Source organism: Drosophila biarmipes, chromosome 2R (assembly GCF_025231255.1).
Source record: "Drosophila biarmipes strain raj3 chromosome 2R, RU_DBia_V1.1, whole genome shotgun sequence".
NCBI classification, from domain to species: domain Eukaryota; kingdom Metazoa; phylum Arthropoda; class Insecta; order Diptera; family Drosophilidae; genus Drosophila; species Drosophila biarmipes.
The window spans coordinates 18,765,264-18,789,458 of NC_066615.1; the positions used below are offsets into that span (position 1 = coordinate 18,765,264).

Genomic DNA, 24,195 nt, shown 5'->3' on the forward strand with positions numbered 1-24,195 from the left:
AAATTAGTATCCATTTAAATAATATAATAAAACTCAATAACTAACCTGAAATTGCAGTGGCTGCATGTGAATGGCCTTACATCCGTGTGGGTGCGAATATGCTTCTTGAGCATCGACGGCTTCTTGCACCTAATGCCGCATTCAGAGCAAACATATCTTCCCCTTCCACGACCCCGGATGTATGTATAATCCTCGTGAGACTCGTACCCACCCACCAGGGGCTGTCCCGATGGACTTGTCTCCAGTTTCTTGGCTTGCGCCTCCTCGTTCGCCTTGGCCGCCACATTCGCTTCGCTAAGAGCGGCAACCGTGACAGTTGGTGGTGTCTTCAGGGGACCTTGATAAAAGGCACTGCTGCTGGACGACGTTGAAGTAGAGGAAACTGTTTGCTGGGAGCCGACCAGATTGTAGCTTAGCTTTCCTGATCCAGCCATCGCTGTGGAGGTGCCATTTCCCAGCATTCTTTGACGCGAGTCATAGAGAGCCATAACTTGCTTCAGTTTGAATCCAAGTGGATGCGGCTGGTTCTCCTCGCACACCTGCCACACGCTGTACATCGACAGTTTGTGCATTCCGGCCACATACGACGGTTGCGGGCAATTCACCGTACAGTAAAACATCTTTGTGCTGCATTTAAGACCCAGATAGGTGTAGGCGTGTCCATTGAGATACAGTTGCACACAGGATTTGGACGGCCTCGGGGTCTCTGGGGAGATCAGCGGCAATGTATTTGCTGTGGGTGTAATGCCGTGGTGGCGTTTTGGCGTAAATGTTCCCGGCTTTAGGGGCAAGCTAGTGGGTCGCAGGAACTTTGATTTGGCCGATGAAGATGAACTGGCAACGGGATTGGTATCCTCCGTACTGCCGCCATTGGGTGTCTCTACGTGCAGCGGTGTCAAAGGCGACTCCTGCTGTTTACCAGTAATCACATTTTCCAGGTTGAAGTGACGCACTTCGGGTTCCGTGGTCTTCACATTATCAGCCATGCGGAGAAAGTTAAATGGGGCCTTCTTCGGCGTTTCCTTGCTGTTCCATTGAAGAGCTTGTCGTTGAGCTGGCGTGGGTGGCTGCCGGCTGAATTCGCTTGGCACATTTTGAACTCCACCAAAAGGCGATAAGGCCTTTAGTTCACCTGTTGCCCCTCCCAGGAGAAGTGGGCTGGGTTGCTTTCGGTTTGGACTGCGTCCTCGACCAGAGGGAATCGGCAGCTGCAGCTGTTGCGGTGGAGGAGGAAGCAGGGGCATTTGTGGCGTTAAGCTTCCGGGTCCTGGCATTCCGGGCACATGAGGAATTGGTGTGACCGGGGTGGTTTTATCCCCACCGCCCATCGGTGGCAGCGTCAGCGGATTGAAGGCAGTTATCGAATTAATGGGTGGAAACTGAAAATGCTGCGGACCCGAGCTGACACCAAGCAGTCCACTGCCACTAACCAGGGCCATCAGCTTGCGCTCCTTGCTCGATGATCCTGTTTCGTTGTTGGTCTTTACGGAAACGTCTTGGAAGCTTCCCCCGGACAGCAATGGAGTTCGAATCATCTTGGGACTGTTGTCCAAATCGGGGCACTCCGAAATGGGAATCATGCTGCCCCCGGAGGAGGTGAATCTGCGCAATCGCTCCTCCTTAGTGGACTGCAGCTCCGGAACAGCGTTACTGTTATTCTGGTTGTTAAACGAAAAGTTAAAATTCGTTGTCTGCTGAGAGGAGGAAGCCACAGCCATATCGCTGGTCTTAACACGCTTGGCGGGCTGAGCGTCGGTATCCCGCACTGTGAACTGACGATCCTCATGCATTTTGGTTATAACCACGGAGTCCTGAGCCTTGCGAGGCGCATTCTGCTGTGCATAGTCGACCAGGGGTGTTTTACCCAATAACGGGCCCGGCGAAGGCAGTGGAGCGTCCACAAATCGCAGGGCTTCAATCTGAGGGGCAGGAGCAGATATTGGAGCAGGTGCTGCAGCTGGAGCAGGAGCAGTTGCCGTTGCGGCTGTTACGGTCGAGGTCCTCGCAGGCGTTTGGGCAGCGCTCAGGCGACTTAATATCTGACTGCTCCTCTTCGTGTTTAACTGCGAAAAGGCTAACTTGGCCAGCGACAATGGATTCTTTGAGTTGGCCATGTGGCTCTTCAGCTCCGGCAGACTTAACGAGATCGAGTTGGAGCGGAAGGGTGACGATGCCGGACTCATTGGCGCACTGGAGCTCGCATCCTGGCAGTAGGTGCTGTTGTGCAGCTTCAGTTCGTCCGCGCTGCGGAACTCGTTCGCACAGATGGGACACGAATAAACAGCGTCATCACCCTCGCCAATTGGCACCGCCAATCCTCGGGCATTCAGCAGCAGATTCTTGATGATCGAGTTGTTTACCTGGGCAGGGGGAGGGGCAGTTTTGGAGCAGCTAGCCGGGTTCGCAGCTGTCGCAGGAGTTGGTGGAACAGAGCTGGAATTCAAGGAGCTCACGGGCACTGTGACCATAGTTGGCTTGGGCTTCGCTGACAAGTTTAAAGGCATCACATGCACAGCCGTCGACGGCTGCTCGTTTTTGGCCACTGGTGTTGCAGGATCCTGGCGATATTGCATTGTTTGCATGGGTAGCGGAGAGGGCGGCGGCGGCAGTTGTTGCTGCTGCTTCACAGGCGTGGTCATCGCAGACACAGGCTTATAAGTATTTCGCTTAGCTAATCCATTTGGAGGTTCCAGTTGCTGCTGTTGCTGCTGGTTCTCCTGCTGCTGTTGCATGTAAGTGTAATAGTTTTGCTGCTCAAGCTGCTGCTGTTGAATAAGCTGTTGCTGTTGTTGCTGCTGCTGCTGAAGTTGCTGTTGTTGTTGCTGCTGCTGCTGCTTTTGGACGATGGCCTGTGCCAAATTCACTTTAGTCTCGCGCTCTGGCATCTGTGCATTGATGTTGTGACTGCTGTTTGCATGCAATGCCGCCGTGCTGCTGTTGGCCACATTGTTGCTGTTGGCATTGTTGAAGCTGCGGGAACGACTCAACTGCTTGGGGTACTTCTTCTGCAGCAACAACTCCTTGTTCTCCACAATGGCTTCGTTCTGAGAGATCAACTTGGAAATGTGCTCCTGCACTTTGGCCACATTCTGAAAAGATAAGGGCAATATTAGTATACATCGATAAGAAGTTTGTTCGGAAACACTTACTACTTGCATGCCACCACTGGAGCTGGCAAAACTGCTGAGATTGGCGGCGGGCGTGGGAGTGGAAGGTGCTGTGGCTGCACTGGAGACCTGGCTATTAGCTCGCACCAGCTGTGGGTAATAAGAAATTTATCAATTACAAACCATATTCTCATTAAAAAAATCAGTTCTCAACCAACCTGTTGAGGCGGCATACTGGGAGGCTGTTGCATCGGTGGGGGTGCCTTCACTAAAGGTGCATGTTGCTGCTGCTGCTGTTGTTGCTGCTGTTGCTGTTGGGCCAGGTGGATCTGTTGCAGCTGGAATTGCTGAATAACCAGCGCATGCTGATGGATAGCAGCGGCCGCTGCTTCTTGATTGTAATATGGCGGCTGGCCCAGATAATAGACCCCACCAGGTGTCACGGGCATGGCGGCCAACAGCGATTGCTGGGCCAACAGAGACTGCTGCTGCTGCATCTGCAACTGCATCTGGTGCGAGTTAATGTGGTGCTTCATCTTCATCTGCGTGCTGGGCGAGAGCGTGGGATGTGCCAGCGAGGGCTGCTGCACCAAGGGCAGCTGAATGGACAGCTTTTGCTGGGCCATCTGATGTTGCTGCTGCTGCTGCTGAATGTGCAACTGTTGCTGCTGCTGCTGTTGTTCCTTGCTGCTGCCAGGCACATACAACGCGGCATTATGGAACTTGGGTTTATATGGCTTGTAGTCAATCGACTGTCGATGCTGGGCAGTGGCCGAGTGGAGATTATCCGCGGTGGTGGGTGGCAAAGTGCCCGCAGCCGGCGATCCCAACGGCAATTGTTGCAAGTGCTGCGGAAGCGGGGGCTGCTGAATGTAGGCACTCTTGGCCGCAGACAGAGTGGAAGGCGAGGGTGTGGGCGAATTCATGGGCTCATCGTAGGGCGATCCAGCGCGACTTGGCTGCAAACAATCAAGGTATTAGCTGGGGTTTGGAACTAATCTTATATATTTGACTTACCAGCTCCGAACTACTGTTGCTCAGCTCTGCATCCTGATCGGACAGACCATCGTCCGCATCGGCTGGCACCTCCAGGCCCCGAGCTCTGGCCGCATGCGATCTGGAGCGGCAATGCTTGTACAAATTGCTCTTCGTCTTGAACGCAATGCCGCAGGTGTCGCATGGATACGGTCGCTCGTTGGTGTGGGCCCGTATGTGCTTCTCCAGCACCGAGGGCTTGGCACAGATCAGATTGCAGTAGGTGCACACGTAGCGTCCGGACTTCTCTCCCGCTGGATTGGCCACTGCTGCTCCTGGACTCGCCGTTGTTGGCTGCGTCACCTGCTGATGCTGGGCAAATGTAGCCGGTGACAGTGTGGCATTTGCCGCATAGTTGCTGTTGCTGTTCGTGTTGCTGTTACTGAGCGGCGTTCGCGTTCTTGCCGCCGCTTTGTAGCCACTATTGCTGCTGCTAGTACTAAGGATGAGACTCTCCTCATGACCAATGGCATTGACATGATTGCTATTTACAAAATTGGCACTGAATTCATGTGTGGCTGCTTGCGGCAGCGGTGGCTGATGTTGTTGCTGCTGTTGCTGTTGCACTGGCTGATGGTTTTGCTGTTGGGTCACCAGATTGTGGTGGTGACCATTGGCCAGCGGCGCTGGTGGTGGCGATAGCGAACTGTTTGAGGAGAGCGATGTGGTGCGAATGGCATCGCCACTTGGATGATGAGGGCCACCACCGCCGCCATTCGTCGCACTCCCGCTCTCCACCTCGGTGGTGCTGGCCACGCGCTTGAACTTTTTGTGCAGATAGCGTGAAATATTTGACCAATCCCCCATCGGAGCCTCATCGGTGGCGGGTGTGGCATTTGCGGTGGTCGGCTGGCTGCCAATGATGCTCGAGTTGGCCACACTTGGAGCCACTGGCTCCTGGTTGCTGCTGACTGCTGCCATCTGTTGTAGCGTCATTTTGCTATCACTTAGACTTGCTTTATCTCTACACTTAAATTCATAATTATTCTCACTAATACTATTATCACTGTGGTGGTTGTTGTTGTTATTATTATTATTATTTGTATTGTTGTTGTTGTTGTTGCTGATGATGTGGTTGCTGTTGTCAACAGTCGGCAGCGGCAACTCGCTTAGTTTATCTCGCGTGCTTGAACTGGGTTTGCTGTTGCTGTTGCTGTTGATGTTGCTGTTGGCGTTGCTGTTGCTGTTGCTACTAGCAACATCTGTTGCTGCTGCTGCTTTGGAGGCGTTTAGTGTGGCTGATGTTGCTTCTGTTGCTGCTGCAATGCTGGCTTTGTTGTTTGTTCTCTTGGTGACTGTGGTTGCTGTTGCAGTTTCTCGATATGTCTGCTTCTTGGTTGATGTTGCTACTGTTGCTGCTGCGGTTGTTGCTGCTGCTGCTGCCGCTGCTGCTGCTGCTGCTGCTGTGACGCGTCGCGTATGGTTCACTTTATTGGTCTTGTACTGTTTGCCTGCGGTTTTGTAATGCTTGGCCGTTGTGGTTGTTGCATTTTCCATATTATTATCGAATTTATTACCCTGTGACGTATTTGCAGCGGGCTCATCTATAGCGAAAATAGAGAGAAATAAATCCAAATTTAATTCAATGTATTCCGCATAATTTAATTTAAATGCCAATGCTAATTGATACATCCATGATAAGCCCATTTATATGTACATTGGTTCGCCTGGTCCATGCCCTGCTGAATATTCGAATACGATAAACTGGTCAAAATCTAGCCAACAATGCGAGTGGCCAAAACAAGTCAACTGTTTAGCTGCTGACCAAGAACTTGGCCATGTTGCAGGGCAATTAATTATTTAATTCTCGCTAATACGCACTTTGTGCACCTGCAGCTTATAAACCCCTTTGGCTCGCACTAACCTTAAATTATTCAAGTGCACTTGCCGTTTTCGCTTGGGTTTCCCAAGACGTCTTCCCTGCCCTGCACAGTGTTAGTTTATTTCCAGCCACACATTATCAGCTCTAATTGGGGCTCAATCTTATCAACGCGTAGCCGAGAATGCCAGATACTGAGCACGTTAATTCCGCCCGCGGCGATCCGTCCAGCAGGTGAATCACAAATTGGCGAATTCCTGTGCACTATTGAAAATCAATTTCCCACTCTGCGAACGTGTCAAGAGCGATAAAGCACAGTGGCGAAAAATATACATACATATATAAGCCCAAATTCGTGTGTATTTTGCCTTGCTTCTTTTTTATCAACTTTCTATTTTGAATTCCCAACTTTGGTAGGGTTCAGGCCCCACCTGCTGCGGGCAGCCAGGTAGACAGGCGACCAGAAAACACAAAAAAAAATCCAAGAAAAGTGACAACTGAAGTGTAATGACTGGTGTCACTGGCGATTCGTTTGTTGTTGGGGGCTTCCTTATCACACAGCTCGTGCACACATGTGTGACAACAGTGCGTATCAGCATTATAAAGCTGATGGCAGGAGATTATGAACGACTTATAAGTGTTGCCAAATATTCAGGGAGACAACTTGAAAAATGTACCAGTGCCCTGAGATAAGGTTCGGAAAGTGGGCTCCGTAAATTCTCTTTAAAATGAGTTTTATATATAAACAATTCAGTTATATTTTAGAAAGAGAAACAGAACTCATCGCTTTCAGAAATTATAATATATAATAACAAAAGAAAAATAATTTTTATATACAAAACAATTTGATTCTACTGGGAAAAGGGATTCAGATTTTGAGAACATTATAACTTAAGAAATCTTCAAAGCATGCGCATCTGTGGGATGACGAGACCACTGTAAGTTGCTTTCGATAAGACTATTTGAGCACTGTCAACTGCTGCTATTTTTATGGGCCCCACTGTCTGCATATACTATATGAGTCGGTCGTCGGGCGATTAGTAAGCCGGGGCAGTTCTCAAATCACAATCGCGCACAGACCGACCGACAGACCGAGAAGACTGAAAAAACCCACTGGCAACCGAGTTGGGTCGCGTTAATTGACTCGACTGCGACTGTTTAGCATTCAGCGTTATTATTATACACATTATACGGCATTATGCGATCGCAGCGCCTCTCGTCGCGTCCCAATGTTTACTCAATTTGTTATCAGTGCCGTCGGCCACAGGGCTTTCAAGCCGTGCGACCGCAAAAAAATGAAGAAAAAAAGAATTGCCCAAAAGTTCCATTGATAATGCAAAGCTCTATATATACACGGGGCATGTATTTTCGGCATGTGTGTGTTTGCCAGATTCATTATCGGTTATCAGTGGGGGCTATCGTGCGCCTGAGTCAGAAACAAAGCCCCCGATAAGCGATCCCCATTGTAAGCCAAGTGATCGGGCTGCAGACGCGTTGACGTCAGTTATCCGATAGGTACTCGCACTCCTATATGGCTGTCAGATTGTCAGCTTGTTGGGCAATTAGGGGGCATTCGCTGGTGATTAGCTGCCCGGGGATCCGAATCCTAATTACATAATCACATGTAGTAAGTATGTGTATGTACTCAGCTTATTAATAAAACGAGTGAGTAGGTCAATTACAAGGCGCCAACTGCGCCACAATTGAAATACATGTATGTGTAGCGATTGTAGGCATGCGTTGTTTGTTTCCGAGAAAAACAAAACTCAGCGGCACAGCTAGAAAAACTATTTTGACTAAATAGTCCGCACAAAGTCCAAAATGAAATGTTACAGTTTTGAGAATTATTATACAGTCGAAATTCCGTATTTCTAAGTTAATAAGTTATTCTTATTGTTACTAAATTCTAAGTTATTTTTTAACACTTATCTAATAGAGTTCTTAAGAAGAACTAAGGAAAATAGTTCTTTGAACCCACATTTCTTGGGAATACCTAAGAAAAACCAAAAAGTTCTTTGAAACATTTGGTTTTTGTATTCTGAGCTGCTAAAGTTCAACTGTACACAATCAGGAACCTAACTGAATTGTACAGCAAGACTGGCGAAACTAAAGCCATCAACAGTCACAACAATATAATAAAGTCAAGCGGGCATAAAGAAGATAAGCTAATCAGAAGGAGGCGCCTATAAAACCCCAGCAATTAAGGCGGAATACTCATATCCCAAAGATACCCAAGGCACACAAGGCGCAAAGTGCACGGTGACGTTTAAAGATCTTTCACTTCGCCTTGCACCACTATTATGGTTGGCCACGTAAATCCGTTTGCCACAGCAGTCGGGCCAGTATTAATATGACATTTTCGTTATCACGAATTTCTGTTTAACGATTCGGGGCTCTAATTACGCCTGTTCGCCTGCATTTGAATGCGTGAAAACGGCAAGTAAACGTGAAACACATGGGAACGTACTTTATATGGAAACTGGAACTGCATTTGCATTGGCATTTTCATTTGCATGCACATTTTTATTGAGCCAGGCGAAACACAATTGCCCCTGTGCAAAGTGCAATAAATAAAGTGCTATGGCAAATAATCAAACAGGGCTGGGTGCACTACAACAAATTGATCTTTATAGGGGAAGATAATGTAACACTGTGGAGGTTAAACACTAAAGATGCACACAAAATGATCTATTTCTATTTTAAAACACTTAGTCAAATATTAGATATCAACTTTCAATATTTTTTTAAAATTATAAAATAGTAAATATTTTTAATAAATTAGGAAATACACTGTCGGTTCATAATTTGTTGCAGTTATTGAGAGCACGCTATCGCCTACGTCACAAGTGCATTTCGCGATTGACGGAGTGACTGAGTTCGAAAATATAATGTAACGAAAAAAAAGATTATAAAAACACCTACACAGAGAAATAATGAAAATCAAAAACAAGAACACGACGAGGTGCGGCCGCGGCGCCACAAAGTCCACACATCTGTCTGACGGTCAGTCTGTCACTCTGACACTCCGTCATTCGGTCATTCCCGCAGTCATCCACTCACTCACTCCCCCGTGACGACGACGTCATCGCAGTGCAAAAAGCACCGAGCACTCGCCCACTTGGCAATTGTTTATAATTTATTAGCGAGCAGCGATTTACAGCGGTGGCAAAAAAAATACGTGTATAATACGTCAGATTCGCGGAAAAGATTCACAGATTCCAGTGAACAACGAAACGCCCGATAAAAGCGACCAAAAAAACAGACAAACGGTAAAGAGAAACATACCCAAGTTTAATTGTGACCACACGCATTTTTCGATCTGCCCCGCTTTTTTGCATAGTTAGTTGTTGTTGTTGCTTATTGGCGAAGCGCAACAATTGAAAATGCACGGCGAGAAAAAGTCGGGCGGCGCGAAGAGCAAGAAATCGAAAAGGCGACCATCGACAATCGACGACAACCGACGCGCCTGAAACATTTAAGGCAACTAGACGAGGCGACCAGCGAAATTCATTCAGAGTGTGCTCAGCGTGTGTGTGTGTGAGTTGTGTGTGCGAAAAGAAAACGAAGAAGCGACCGAACGGGGCAAAAACAACAAGTAAGAAGTCTGAAGTCGACTCATTCGACAGCGCAGTACCCTACGAAGGTGGCTATAATACCCAGTAAAAGAAAAAAAAAAAAGGAAAAGAAAATACGTATCCAGATCAGTTTAGTATCTATCAGTAAAGCAAAAACTTCACTATCTTCAAAGCAAGTGTTTTTTTTTTGTGGAACTACATTTTTTTAAAAGTGGCAACTCGTTCCTAAGATATTTAGAGGGCCGTATCCCAAAATATTTTGAAGTAACTTAAATAGATCCTGAGATCTGTCACATATTATTCTTTGTGTCCCTTTAACAGCCTTTGTTACTAGATAATATATTGAAAGAAGACAGAAAGCAATAAAACCTCTTAGAATCTGTGAGATTAAGTAAGAATATTGCACAGAAATGGTTTCCAGCTAACTTTCTGAAGATATAATTATAATCTGATAATATACAATTTATAGCTCTCCCCTGCTTGATATGCAACAGTTATCATATTTTTCAAAGTTATCAATCAATAGTCCGCTGTAGTATCTACCAGATAGCTTATCCTTTAATGAACATAATATACCCATAACATGATTGGGTTACTGGGTGTTTAAAGGCGCGACGTCAGCGCAGGCAGCAGAAAAAGTACAATAATCAAATAATTGCGGCAGCTTCGTCGTCGCCCCCCGCACGACACACACACACACACTCTCGCGCCCATGGGCTCTCAATCTCCGCACACACAGCTGCAATTGTCAATCAAAAGTAAGCACAGGGTCGCTGCTTCTTCTTGAGCAGCTTTTGATTTTGCGGCAGCCGCTGAGAAATGATCGAATCAAGCAAAAATTAAGAAAAAATAATAAATAAAAATAAAGATAAAACAACAACAGGTGACGCGAAGTGCGGAGCGAAATGAAACGAAACGAATCGAAATGAAAGACTGTCGCCAGCCAGTCAGACGTTGTTTTTGTTGCTGCTAGCCCCCCTCCAGCCCCTCTCACCTATTGTTGATTACGTACGCCTCACAAGCACACCGACACACGCACGGTCCGTAAAACACGCGCACGCACACAAGCAAGCGACCCCATCGACGACCACATTCCCCCGCACAAATATGCGAAATTTTGCTGACTAAGGAAGGTCTGGGGAGCACCAGGCAGAAAAAAGCAAACGGCACAAAAAAGAGGCAAAAAGCACAGCGCGATAACAACAAAAGCATTTAAAAGCGTAGAAGCACAAAACGAAGCAACGGAAAAAGTGATAATAAAATAATAATTGCTACAGCGCACACCGATCGCCACAGAGAGACAGAGAGAGCGAAAGAGAGCAGGCCAGAGTTGCCAAATGAGCCGAGAGAGAGGCCCCATCACCAGCCCCATCCCCACCCCCCGCCCACTCACTCACAGCGATTCGCCATCTGAGTTCCTGTTTAGCTATTAAATAGCTAAAAATAATGACCCAGTTGGTAAAATGTTAGGTGATTTGAAAAGCTTGATAAAATTAATGATTTAATTCCCAATATTTTTCATGAGTATATTTTGGTTTGGAGTTCAGATCAGCAATTTAAAGTCAAAATTTCCTTATAGAAAAGGGGTTTCACTCGGTTTTAACTCCATCAAATTCTACAAGTATAATTTAAAGCTTTCGTAGACTTCATCATCATGTCTTGAGCAATTTTTACTATTTTCTTAATGGATTTACCTAGCAATAGCTACTTTGGATCTAGCTCGGCAACACTGTTTGCCATGTGGCGATGAAGCCCCACAGCCAGTGCTCGCCCCCTCTCTTTCTCGCCCGCTGGGGAACATGACTAACCAAACAACTTGACAACACTGTCGGGGGAATTTGTTGCTGCTTTTGAGTCAATTCATAAGAAACGAGGAAACCCGCCGCCATATCGTTGTCGCTGCCGTATTTATTTCTGTATGTCTGCGTGTGTGCGTATAGGACTGTGTTGGTGCGTTGGCATGAGCATGAATCAAGTTAAAAATTTTAATAATTTTGCCCGATGTTGTGGCTGAAAACGAGTTTGGCTTGTTGAGCTTGTGTACTATGGCTGAGTGTGCATTGTATTGGAGTGCGGCTACTTGTTTTCTTCATCGCTCTGCTTCTTCTTCTTCTCCCTGCTCCAGCTTGGGCACTGCGATAATACTTTACACCCATACAGAGACGGCCAGAAGAGCTTGATAAGCGCTTTGTGCGCCGTCTGTCTCTTTCGAAAACGTGGTGGATGGGGAGGTGGGGAGGTGGGGAGGTTGGGGACGGGGGCTGTGACGTACCCGCGTCTCATTGTTATTGTTGTTGCCCACTCAGCCGTGGTGAAGTGTTATAGGAAATCAAATTAAGGCGATTAAAGAGCGAGTGCACGCGCTCTCGAAAAGAAACAGAGAAAGAGGATCGCTCTTGGGGGAGGAAGAAGAAGGGGGTTGAGCTGACTACTTGAACACCCTACAGGTAATCGATACCGATAATTTGCGGTACTTGTGCCGATTACTGAATCGTAATTTATCTTTTGAATATCATAGAATCAATGGATGATAAAATAGTGTTTTTTAGACAAAACAAATTTCAATCTTAAATACTTGGTTTATAATAATAATTAATATTTTTAGACCCCCAGGGCACCCGTCACAACTCATAGAGTCCCACAATTGATAAAGCTAGAACAAAGACATAATGCTTTTGAGCAGAACTTTGCCATTTGCTGATAAGTTTGAAAGCAATTCGAGCCAAGTCAGTAAACAGTTTCATTTATTTATTTGCTTGGAAGGAGTTTCCAGTGCAGAATATTGATATAAACAAACACAACGCCCAACTGGTGATATATTAGGGGGAATTGCAAAAAGAAAACAATTTCCCAAAGGTATTCTGACCTTGGATTTTTTACTAATCGGAGGTACTTTACGAGAAATAGATTTCGGTTTTGGGGGCTTATCAGCGATTCCTTTGTCAAGAGTGAAAGGTCAAGGTACGGCTTTGCCTTTGATAAATAGATAAGATATATTCTGAGCATTTATTTGAGGGATGTGGATGCGTCTTTGCAGGAGATCCAAATCGTTCATCTCTTGCCAAATGAGTAAGCAATATTATAGGTAATTTGGCATAGAGAACTAAATTCTCGGCATATTATACACTTTTCACATCAGCACGGAAATTCCCGAATTTCTTTGACGTCAGCACAAGAAAATTTATAAAAATGCTCAAGAGGAAAAATCATGTTCGAAAAGCTTTCCGATTGCCAAGGTTGCTGGGTTACATATAGGTATGTAGGTAAATATCAGTATAAACAAAATAGGTTTTTGGCATAGCGAAACCAAACACAAGCGAACACTATTTTGCGATTTTTCAATCGTTTCGATATAGATTTATGGATTTGTATTTTGCGGCAGCGGCTCTCAAATATTTATGACCACAATCAGGCGTTGAGATCGGGCAAAACCAAGTGGAAATTAAATAAATTGTTATTCGATCACTTATTTAACAGTTAAGTATCAAGATTAAAGAATTCTAGGAAGCTGAAATTTTTGAAATAACTAAAAATGTATTTGCGAATGTTGTTTATGATTATTGCTTGTAAATATAATATTAGTTCCTGCTCTTCAGACCGAATTTTGTTTAAATCAGCAAGGGTTCAACTGAGAGTCTTATAAATAGACGAATTCGTGGCCAAAAAGTGTTAAATAATTGCCAGGCCAACAATTATTTTGTTTACACACAAAGCCCAATAACAGAGGATCGAGGAAAGCAGACGAAAATCGTTCGATAATTTTTGTTTATTTTTATTTTCCACTGCCTTTGACTTTTGGCTTGCTTTCTGGCTGATAGAATTTGATTTTCTCGATTTTCCTTTTTTTTTGGTGTCGCCGCCTCGCTAGAAATGTATTTTTAAATGCTCCAACTACGTAAGACGACATTCAAGTGTTTTATTTAGACGGTAGACGCTATAGAGCCAAGTAGTCGGCTAGATATACACACATCTGCGTCTATATATCTGCATAAATATTTTTAGTTGCCCGTATTGGCCTTTTGCGTTAGCACATTTTTGTTAAAAAAGTATCTATTTGTATTTGCTTTATGACAGGCAAATGGAAATCTCGAATCGATTCGATTATGCAATGTTGCGCAGCCCATAACGATCATAATTCAATTTCGGCCCCCTCAAACGAATCTTGAGATATTCTTCATATTTTGTGTTTTATGGCGCCGTTGAGGCGAAAGTTAATGAGAGTTTTTCCTCTAATGTCACGTTATGCTTTGTACTGCGGGGGCTAATTAAATTAAACTGTTTATAATACTTGTGCTTTGTCAAAGGCCGCAAGAAAAAAATTGAGAAAAGAATCTCCAAATCGTGCATTCGAGCGCCAGGCCGTCAGAATAATTTTTCACAAATTGTGTGCGTTGTTCTTTCTTAATTTTGTTTCTTTTTTTTGGCTTTCTGCTTGTCTTGGCGTTTTGGCATTTGAAGGACGGAAATACGTTGGCGGCGTTGTGAATTTTTGCATATTAGCAAAAAGCGAGAAAAAGAAATAGCCATAAACACACAACAATTTTGATAAATTCGAGGCGCTTACGTAGGCAGCTCAGGGGGCCATCGGATTGATATTGGTTCGGTTCAATGCGATTCGAAGCGAGCCGATGAAATGTATGCACAGGCATGCGCAATGGGCGTGAAAAAAATGGTAACTGATTTCCAGACTCGGACCCAAAGTATCTGGTAAACGTATCTGTATCTGTGGCTTCGGCGTATCTGTTGCTCTGCCGCTGTGTTGTCAAGGTCATGACTGCTCTTCAGGGGTTGCCCAGCCGATAAACATGTGTCGTCATTCCCCAGGCAGCAGGGCATTCCTCAAAACTCACGCCAAGAGCCGCACACAGAAACACACAGCACAGAGCATTGAAGGCGGAACGTATTATAACTGTTGCATGTTTAATTGTTCGCAAAACACTTGAGAGTAGACCCAAGACCCTGAGATATGTACAGTGGAACGTCGTCAAGGGAAACCAAAAAAATGTGAAGTACTTGGTTTTAGAGTGGGCTAACTAATAACACTATTTCTGCAAATTTTATGTTTTTAAATTTTTATTACTTTTAAAATTTTAAGATCTTATCTTAAAAAACTGTTTTTAACTATGAAATATTTTATGATTAAGTAAGAGATATGATGTTTGAAAAGGGTTTCTCCCTACCTAATTTCTTTAAATAAAGAGATTATTTTTTCTATGTAATGCTTAGGGCTTATCACGATGATTATGTTTAAAGCTGTTCCTCTACATAAAGTGATTATCATGATGATTATTACAGAATTTTTCTAGAAGTTCCATAAGCAGGGCCCATGGAAAATTTTGATATTTCATAAATATTTTATGTAAACTTGGGTTGCCACCGCCGACATGAGTTGTTCTAGAAGGTTTCACTGTGGCGGCGAAAGGGACACGGACACCGATGCTATCTGAACGCCCCGCGGTGCAGTCTTAAGTGGATTTCCACCTTAAGTTGCGTTTGTATTGCCGTTGCACATAGCCGTCGCTGCTGGCGTGTCAATGACGTTGCAAGCCTTTTGTTTGTCTTTTACCTAGCCAGGTATCCTGGCGCCGGCTTAATTTACGAAAAGGTAAAAGGTAGAGGGCAGGTAAAACGCCTCAAAGTAGTTCAAGTCCAATCGGCAGGCTCTCTCGCTCTCACACACATATCGTACACATGCCAGCACACCTTTACCCATACCAATGCACAGATTATCCACTCACCCGCACACGTTGTTGTTGCTCTTGTTGTTGCTGTAGGAACTAACACTAATCTGATATGCGTATGTGTTGCGGCCCGGCCGCGGGGTTGCCCAGATTTTGGTGTTGTTTCTGTTGCTTCCTCTATTGTATTCTCGAGAGGGGGATCTCTCTTTCGACTTTTGTTTATTTTGAATTTTCACAGTTTTTCTTGGAATTCCTTGCACACTCTCTGGCCCACTCGCACACGCACTTACTCACTCGCTCTTCCTCTGCTTTTCGGAGAGAGACTTTGAATTTTGCACTTTGATTTCATGTGTGTTTCGTTTCAAACACTATTTTTGCTTTGGCACCGCAGCTAATTAGCATATTATGACATTCGCTTGGCTGTAACCTTTTCCTCTTCGCCTCCTCTCTCTCTCTCTCGCGCTCTTTTGCGCTCTTTTTCCGCTATGATCTAATTTGATTAATGCAAAACTTGTTGTGGCGGCTGCACTCGCACTCCCCGCCCACACACACTATTTTATACGCGAATGCTTGGCACAAACACACGCGCGCGTATGTTCCGTTCTTTTGTGGTTTCTTGTTTGCCTTTTGTTTATGTTGCGCTGCGTTGTTTATTCCGACTTATTCGAATATTCGTCGTCGCAATGGCATAGCCGCGCCGCGCCGAACAACCGAGTAACCGACAACCACACCGAACGACGAAAGATCGAAGAATGGCGGGCCTCGAGAGTTTTTTTCGACGCCGGCAGCGACGCGGGCAGCGCAACAGGCAGCGCCGCCGCCTTAACCCTTGGGCGCCCGAAAGAGAGGTGTTGCTGCGAGGTACTCACACTCAGCGCAGGTGTCAACTCTAGTTCTGAGATAGGTTTAAGCTTTAATGATCTTCTTTGATAATCATTATCAGTTGGGGAGTGGTTTGACCTTAAACACATACATATTATCTTCTTACTCCCATTCATTTATCTATTTCCTTATCAAAAGGTTACATTTCATCAGCAGGAGCATTGTTTAATCTTAACTGTATTATTCTATCACGTGATTAACTTTAAACTGATATTTTATTAGTAATTTTAAAGCAATTTATGTTTTTGGTAAAAAAAATTTTACTTTACTCATTTAGGCAAAGTCAAAACACAAATATTAAGAATATTCAAATTTCTATCTTATAGTTTTGTAAAAATTCTTTAAAAACAACGAGTTAGCCTGTTGTAAATCAAAACTATCTTAATTCCAACCCACATTAAATTACCTACGGAACACCCTCAAGGGTTAATAGAACCGATCAACTTTTTCGCTCTGTCAAACGTCATCGTGTGGGCAATAGTTGTGCCTATTTTAGCACTGCACCCCAAAACACAATTAATTCTAGCAATTAGATATTCATGTTTGGCGGCTAGCATATTATTTTCGCCTATGTTATTGCGTTGCATCATCGTTTAACGGTTGGCTGGCCTAACCCCACAATGCCTGAACCGCCCCTGGGCGAGTGATTAACAATAACCGGCAAGAACAAGAACAACGTGAGGAGAAGCAGAACACAACAGAAACAACAACTGAAGCAAGTGAACTGGCGTCGCCAAGTCGTCGGCGTCACTCTATGTGTGTGTGTGGGTATGAGTGAGCGCGACTGTTGCGTCTGCCAGTGTTCTTATCGCATGCCATCTCTTTCCCCCCAACGTGATATTCGTGCCCCAGCAGACATATGGCGCTGTTGCGCTCTCTTTCCACGAAATGAGCAAAATCACTTTCCTCCTCCTCTCCACAACATCTCTCTTGCTGCTTCTTCTTCTTCTTCTAACACCCTGTACTCGAAAAGTATGCTATGATAATTGAAAGGTCGTTGATTTAGGATTTTCAAATATTCAAAATAGTTAATTATCCATCTGTTTTTTAAATAAAATTTTATAGAAAGTTCTCGTAGTTACTAGCTTTATTTAATTTCACTACTTTAAGGTCCTTCGTTCCCATAAAATCCCTGTAAAAGTATCTGAATCCGATTTCAAAAAAGATTGAGATACATTTGGTAGTAAGTATCTCAAAGTCGACTTCTCCGAACTAAGGCATTCTTTCTGGTTGCGCTGCGTATTTTTGCTACCGCGAGGGAAGCCCGCCCGCAAAACGTCTATGGCTATTGTTGTAATTGCTTTGTTAAATAAAAAACAAAAACCAAGAGGAAGAACGCGTAAAGTGAGCGCCGCGTTCTTGGCTTATTAGATCAATTGGTTTTGCACTTTTTGCTGTTGTACTGTAGCGATGCCGCAGTGTTCAGTTTATTTATACATTCTTATTCTATTCCCCCGCTGAGCGCCATGCTCAGTGTACAGTTTTTGTTTGCTAATTTATAGTTAAAGTTTGTTTTTGGGTTGAGCAATTGCAAAACTTGGGGCCCTAATTGATTTAAGCGTTCTAGGTGTCACGCTCAATTAACAGCATCTTACAAAAAAGTACTCCCCTTTATTTTTTTATTGATATTACTTAGAAAACAATGGTCTTATAATAAAAAAAAATTTTATATAATTTAATTTAAAGTTTGTACTACATTTAAAATAGGTATCTGCGAAGATAATAAGATAATAGATCTTCAACGGTTGTCCCGATTATAATAAAAGCATACCCATTGAACTGTTAATGAAATCAGTTATTTGGGCATTCATTTCTGGCAGCCGTAAATACGTTCCATAAATCACTTTCCTCCTTTTCACACCCATTAAAAATCGATCTCTGATAACGACAGCGAATTAGCCAAAGAGCTTGGCAACAACAACTGTATCAGAAATACTGAAAATCCCCTAGAGTCTGAAACTTTCTGTGCCAAATCGAACGGAAGCGGTTCGATAAGAACTATCACACACACGCGGTCTCAGTATGGAAAATACATACATTTGTATATACATCAGCTACATCAGCTACATGTATTCCATAGGAATAGTCTGTGATGTGTGCTCAGATGTACATTTATTTGGACAGTTGACGTACGATAACGCTCAACACTTGGTCGCCGATGATATCACGAAGAAAGGTAAACAATCTAATCAATAAACACAATCAGGCGAGGACGAGTGGTACGCACTCATCTATTAGAGCAACACGTATATATATACATGACATTCGGGTACAGAGGAAGAAATAGTCGGCTATTCCGGGATACTGTGACATCAGAATTGTATTTTAAAAGATTTCGTTATGGCATTCATCATCATAGATAGATTTTATTACCTTGATAAGATTAGGATTATATTGATAGTACAAAATGACAGCATTAAAGGGATATAGTTTGCCTGGAGAGTTCATTATTTTATTTACTATTTCATTTTAAATTAAATAAGTCTAGTGAGGGTCTGAAGACCTTAAGTCTTAAAACACCATAATTGCAACTCATCTAGATAGTTTTTCTAGGTGTATGCGCACGGCTATCCGTATCTGTGTAATACCAGTTGTTGGTACTCGTGACGAGCTCGTACGATTAATCGAACAGGCGACGCTGCCACATGCACGCGACGATTGATTACAGCAATAAAACGTCTATCGCATCGATTGATTTAAAAATAAAAACCCACACACACACGAGCAGATACAGCGAGCGGAGCCATCCCAAATGATCGGCAATTGGGCTGCACAGCAGCAATTAACCGGGCATTTGTATCGGAGTATCTGTGCGAGCGGCGAGTGTCTGTGTTGGTGGCGAGTATCTGCGAGTCTGGCAAACATAAATAGGCACAAGTGGCCGGCCCCAAAAGTGCAGCAATGGCAACAGCACCAGCACTAACAACAACACCCAGCGTACGTCGCCCCCGATGGGTTCTTACTCATTCACGCATTGGGTAATCGATACACTCGCAGACACACATGGAGAAACGCTGCTCAGCCGCCAAATGAAACCATTAAGCGCTACATAAAACAGTCGACGTCGGGGGATGTCGTGGGTTAGGGGGCTGCGCAGGGGTACGGCGGTGCTGGGGCGACGCTGGAAACATTGCAACCAGAAGCTACGATCGCCAGTGCCGCCAAAGTGGCGACAATGGCACACATGGAGAAATGGGTACCTAGTCAAACGATTTTTTTTTCTTTCTTTAAATTCTATTTTTGTATTCATTTAGAAATAACTCCTTTTACTCTAACTAACGTTTGAAATAATTTGGATTGCTTAGAACCTACTTCAAACTTTAAAAGCGGCACAGACTGCATTAAGTTGTATGGACGTTACGCATCTTAATGTTAAGAAGGTCATTGATAGGTCAATTTTGTAATGTTGATACCTAATTTTAAGGTCAAAATTATTATAATAATAATAATAATTGTAAATAAGTTTTTAGAAGCAGAATAAAAATTAATAGAAATGCCTAAAAAAAATCTCTAAAAATTTTTTATTTGTTTACTTATTTGTTAAGGTGAGTTAAATACAATTTGAATAAAATTGGTTTAAAATAAAATAAATATTTAAAAAAATGTTTAATAAGGTGAGTAAAATAAAATGGATGTCCCTGTTTTTTTTCAGTGCTCCTTTGGCTCCAAACTCCGGCGCAGACAGACAAGGCAAACAATCAGAGGCCCAGGCAGCAACAACACGGCGACGTGATCATGTCTGGCCCGTTCAGCCGTTCAACCGTTCAGCAAATGTTGGCGACGTCGTCGCCGTTCGGCGGCTCCAACTTTGTTATTATTACCGCTCGTGCACATGCCCCCAACTGCCCACGACTCGATGATGTTGCCGCCGTCCGCAGAGCAAACAGGTTTGACCATTCACTTGAACTGCTTTTGGGAGTCGCCATCGACGGAGGGTGGGGAGCTCCAGAGGAAGGCCTCTTCTTCGTCATCGACATTAAACGTAATCAATAGAGCGAACTTCTTTAATTGAGCATCGTCAACGTGCGAGAGACAAAAGCGAAGCGACAATCAAAACTAATTGAATGCACAGTGCAAAAAAGAACACTATAAGATTGATTGCCCTTCGTGAAGTTATTAGACCATGGAAAAATTATACAAAAATCAATAAGAGTGTATAAAACAAATATCAAGGGTGTTACTCTCATTTATATTTTGTGTTGCTAGGAAAGAGCTTTTGAAAACCTTATATATAAATAATAAAGATGTTCTCTTCAACCATTTTCTTGAGATCTTTTATGATAAGATACCTTTGAAAATCAGAATATTATAAGATACAGTTATTATGGAAACTATCTTAAAATAACTACCTCATTTTACTGTGCTGCGTGAATACTATATGATCCCAAAACCGAATTTCCATTTCCCATGTATGTAACTACATGGCACATCACAACCCACCTAATTACGCATTGCATAGTTATGGGCGTTATCGATTTTGGAAGCCGCTTAGTCCAAATGACGGGTTGATGGCAAGCCAGCCAGACAATTTGAGTCTGTGTAGAACGAGTATTATGCGGTTGTCACAGGGGAACTCCGCAGAAAGAGCTTCGGTGATGGATTGGGAGTTCTGTTGGGTAAACACTTTTTAATGAGTAAATAAATTGAAGCATTTTACGCCCTCACTTTTCCAGTTGTTCACTTGCTAAATTGGTTCCCATGGTTTTCAGATAGATAGATTCAGGTAAGTCTGCCCTTTTGTCCTTACATGTCACCCTATCTATATCTTTTGGCGGCCTTACAGAGTGTAAAGAGACCCTTCGGCTGTCCTTTGTTCCCTATACACAACTAACAAGTCTTGGATCCTAACTATTTAAAAACATGAACATTTAAAAATAAACTTTAAACGGGAAGAATTCCTTGATAACCTTTAAGGAGCAATAATTTTTCTGAAAATTCCAAGCTGATTTCCAAGAACATCATCCCCACCCGAGCAGCTCGATCCGCACTATCAGTAGGTGGCCTTTTCATTGAAAGGCTATCGCTTTGACTTCACAGTTTCTTAGTCAGACAGCCTGGTGGTGATGGTGATGGTGCTGGAGCTGGTGGCTTCGATTCCATTCCAATCGACTCAAAAGTGACTGCATGCGTCAGCACTGAATAAATAAACGTGGACGCCCAGACCTTAGTCAACTGGCAACTACAAGTTTTCGACATTAAATGTATATGGGAGGCACAATCAGAACTGGCCGCTTGGAGCTTTGGGTGTTTGAGGCCGCTTAACTTGGCCATTATGGGACTGCCGACTGCCGATTGCTCATTTGTTGACACGCAACACTGGCTTTTGGCCGATGGCAGTCAACAGAAATTTAGTGTGAGTAACGCGGCGCGGGGGCCAGAGGTGGAATAATCAGCGAAAACAGCCGCCCAGTGCGGATTTCAGTTATTTTAGTTTGTTTGCCCAACCTCAACTATCCAAAAACAACAATCAGAAAAGCCCCCTGGGGCTGTAAACTATGAATCAAGTGGAATTTACATACATTGGGACTTCCATGTGCCTCGCATTAAAGGTAACTGCAGTAGGGATTTATCAATGAGGAAATTTCCATGACTAAATCCTTAGTAAAGGTTATATTAAATCTTTACTTTAAATCAATCAATTCTAAACATATATTGAAGAAGCTTAGAGATAGTCATTTTAAAGATTTATTACTAATAATTTTTAATGATAATAAAAAAGATTTTTACTTCTTTGCTGAATAAAATGCAAATCAATAAATTTCATTTTATTGATTTGATTTGACGATCTGAATAGTAATTTAATCTTACAGAAATATATTTCCGTTAAATTAATTAAGGAAAAATATTTAAATACAAGAGGTACCATTTCCGGGCTATACAGATGAACTTATTGCTTTCCAGTCCCTTCCTAGGGTAATTGATATTCGTAAGCACCTTGACTCCCCGTTTTGTGTACACTAGTCGAGAGTGGATGCCTCTGGCGGCTGCTGGGGCTCCGGCTGATTGGGAATCGCCAGTTTGGCGACTGGGCTCGCACAGCCACAGATACAGATAGAGATACTCAGTGGCGGCAGCGGCAGCGGCCAGAGATACAGCTACAGATACAGATACTTTTGTACACATTCTTGGGCACGACGCTTGTCGACGTACTTGTAGCGTCTATAAAATCGCTTTATATTAAGCACCGAGAGCAGTAAATAAAACGCAAAGCGCGGCGATCGCAGACGAACGACGCCAACGAAAATATGCCTTGGAATGTTCAGATCTCCGAGACTCTCTGATTGTCGCCCATACGCATGCATCTGCATCTGAATCTAAATCGGATTTTCTTGACTGTAGCTGCATGGGCTTTTGGGCCTGGGCTTGTTTGCCATTCCTTTTGTTGGCCACATCATGGCCGCATATTTGCCTAGGCCAGCAGCTGTTTGCAGTTTCACATGTCAGCTAATTGAATCGGTTTAGCTCTGCTTTTCTACTTTTCAACTGGCCCAGACATCCGCGAGACAGCTTAATCACTTGCGTCAATGGATTTGTTGGCCGCTTACCTGGCCGGAACGAAACCGTAAGAACCGAAAAAAGAGTGTAGTGCTAGAGCAGACGGAATGGCATCATTATGCCGGACTGTAGATTTTCCCGGGTAAAACCCATAAAATCATCAATAGACCCTCACGGCGAAGGGATATAATCGGGGCCCACTTGGCCATTGGCCACTTGACTTGACGCACTTAAGCCCGGCGCTAGGCCAACAGATAAAAGGGCCTAAATCCTCGACAGGTCAGACTTTTCGGCTGGATGCAATAAAATTGGCAGGACAGCGTATTCAAATTACACCCATCCAGAGATTTTTGGGCTGAGCAGGTAGTTTGGGCTGGCCTAGGGCACTTCTGGTGAAAATCCTTGCCAGGTTTCTTTTTCACACAAATGTATCTTTGAAGTGTAAATGGGATATAATTGTTAAGAAGATGCTAAAGATATTTCTTTATAAGTATTCTGTAACTAAACCTTTAATATAGTTATCGAATTATATTTGTTATATTTTTCGATTCCATTTCTTGATTAAGTTTATTTTTATATATTTTATATTCCAGGAAATGCTTAGTCATTTAGTTTGTTACCAATATGATAACAGTTCGTTGTTACTTATCTAATTTTTAATTGCTTTACAAGTAAAATACCAATTTTAAAGACCTTTACTTTCGGGATTGGTGACCACGTTAATAGCCCCCCAGTAACGTTATCGCAGTGATATCATTATTATTGGTATCTACGTCACGTTTAAGCTTATCGGAACGAAAGTGAAATATGGCTGACTTCGGCAAAGTAACTGTAATCGCATAATCTTCTCCGATACGCTTGCGCACACACACTTCGAGATACGAAGATACTTTATTGTTGCTGATTTGTATAGAAGTGCGAGTAAGTACTGCGTTGCCTCAACTATATACAAACCAGAAGAATCGGTGTGTGAACTCTGTCGTGAATCACGCCATTTGGTCTTATCAACCGAAGCTCTCATCGCCTCTATTTCATTATTTCATGCCTATGTACTGAGCACGCACTTTATCAATATGGCTAAGCACTCGCTTATGTATCTGTGAGATTGCTTTGTGCTTGGCACCCATAACAACTGTATCAAACGGCATTCGACATGAGTGGAAACCCATCTGCTTTCCCCACTTCGATTACCCATAGATAAACATTACTGCTTCTTTTTTCCGGGCAACTTTTGTTGCTAGACCCCTGAAGGTCAATGCTATATCTCCCGGTAAACTTCTCTATCGTAGATGTTATAGATTTGATTGAAAACTATAGAGTGCCTTTGGTTTATAGACTGCGATGGCTGGTAACACATTGCCTGGGTTTCTCTGAGTCATGGTAAATAAATTGATTGAGTTATCAGGCCAACCGCTATATAAGAAATGCGATTTATACCCTGTACTTGGGGAATCAAAGTACTTAAATGGGAAATTCACTTCTTTATTTTTGAGCGGTACATTTTTGAGACGTGGCTATTGCCGTTTTTAAAATGGTGTGTCATTTAAATTGTAATAATCCAAAAATGATGTGAATTTATACATGCTTCGACGTTATTTTCG

At 43.5% G+C, this 24,195-nt stretch overlaps 1 protein-coding gene across 3 annotated transcripts in view; it reads right to left on the reverse strand.

Annotated features, from left to right (window-relative positions):
- Positions 1-24,195, reverse strand: part of LOC108022498 (uncharacterized) — a 45,459-nt gene that overhangs the window by 3,502 nt on the left and 17,762 nt on the right. The window contains exons 1-5 of one of the 3 annotated variants that reach the window (XM_017091455.3): positions 15,275-15,968; positions 4,125-5,686; positions 3,326-4,066; positions 3,150-3,257; positions 46-3,089 (exon numbers count right to left, since the gene is read on the reverse strand). In XM_017091455.3, the coding sequence (XP_016946944.3) occupies positions 46-3,089; positions 3,150-3,257; positions 3,326-4,066; positions 4,125-5,639 (5,408 nt within the window). In that variant the 5' untranslated portion in view covers positions 5,640-5,686; positions 15,275-15,968. Of the gene's footprint in view, positions 1-45; positions 3,090-3,149; positions 3,258-3,325; positions 4,067-4,124; positions 5,687-9,246; positions 9,582-15,274; positions 15,969-24,195 lie in introns of those variants that run through there. The other 2 variants (XM_017091456.3, XM_017091454.3) reach the window with 2 other exon arrangements.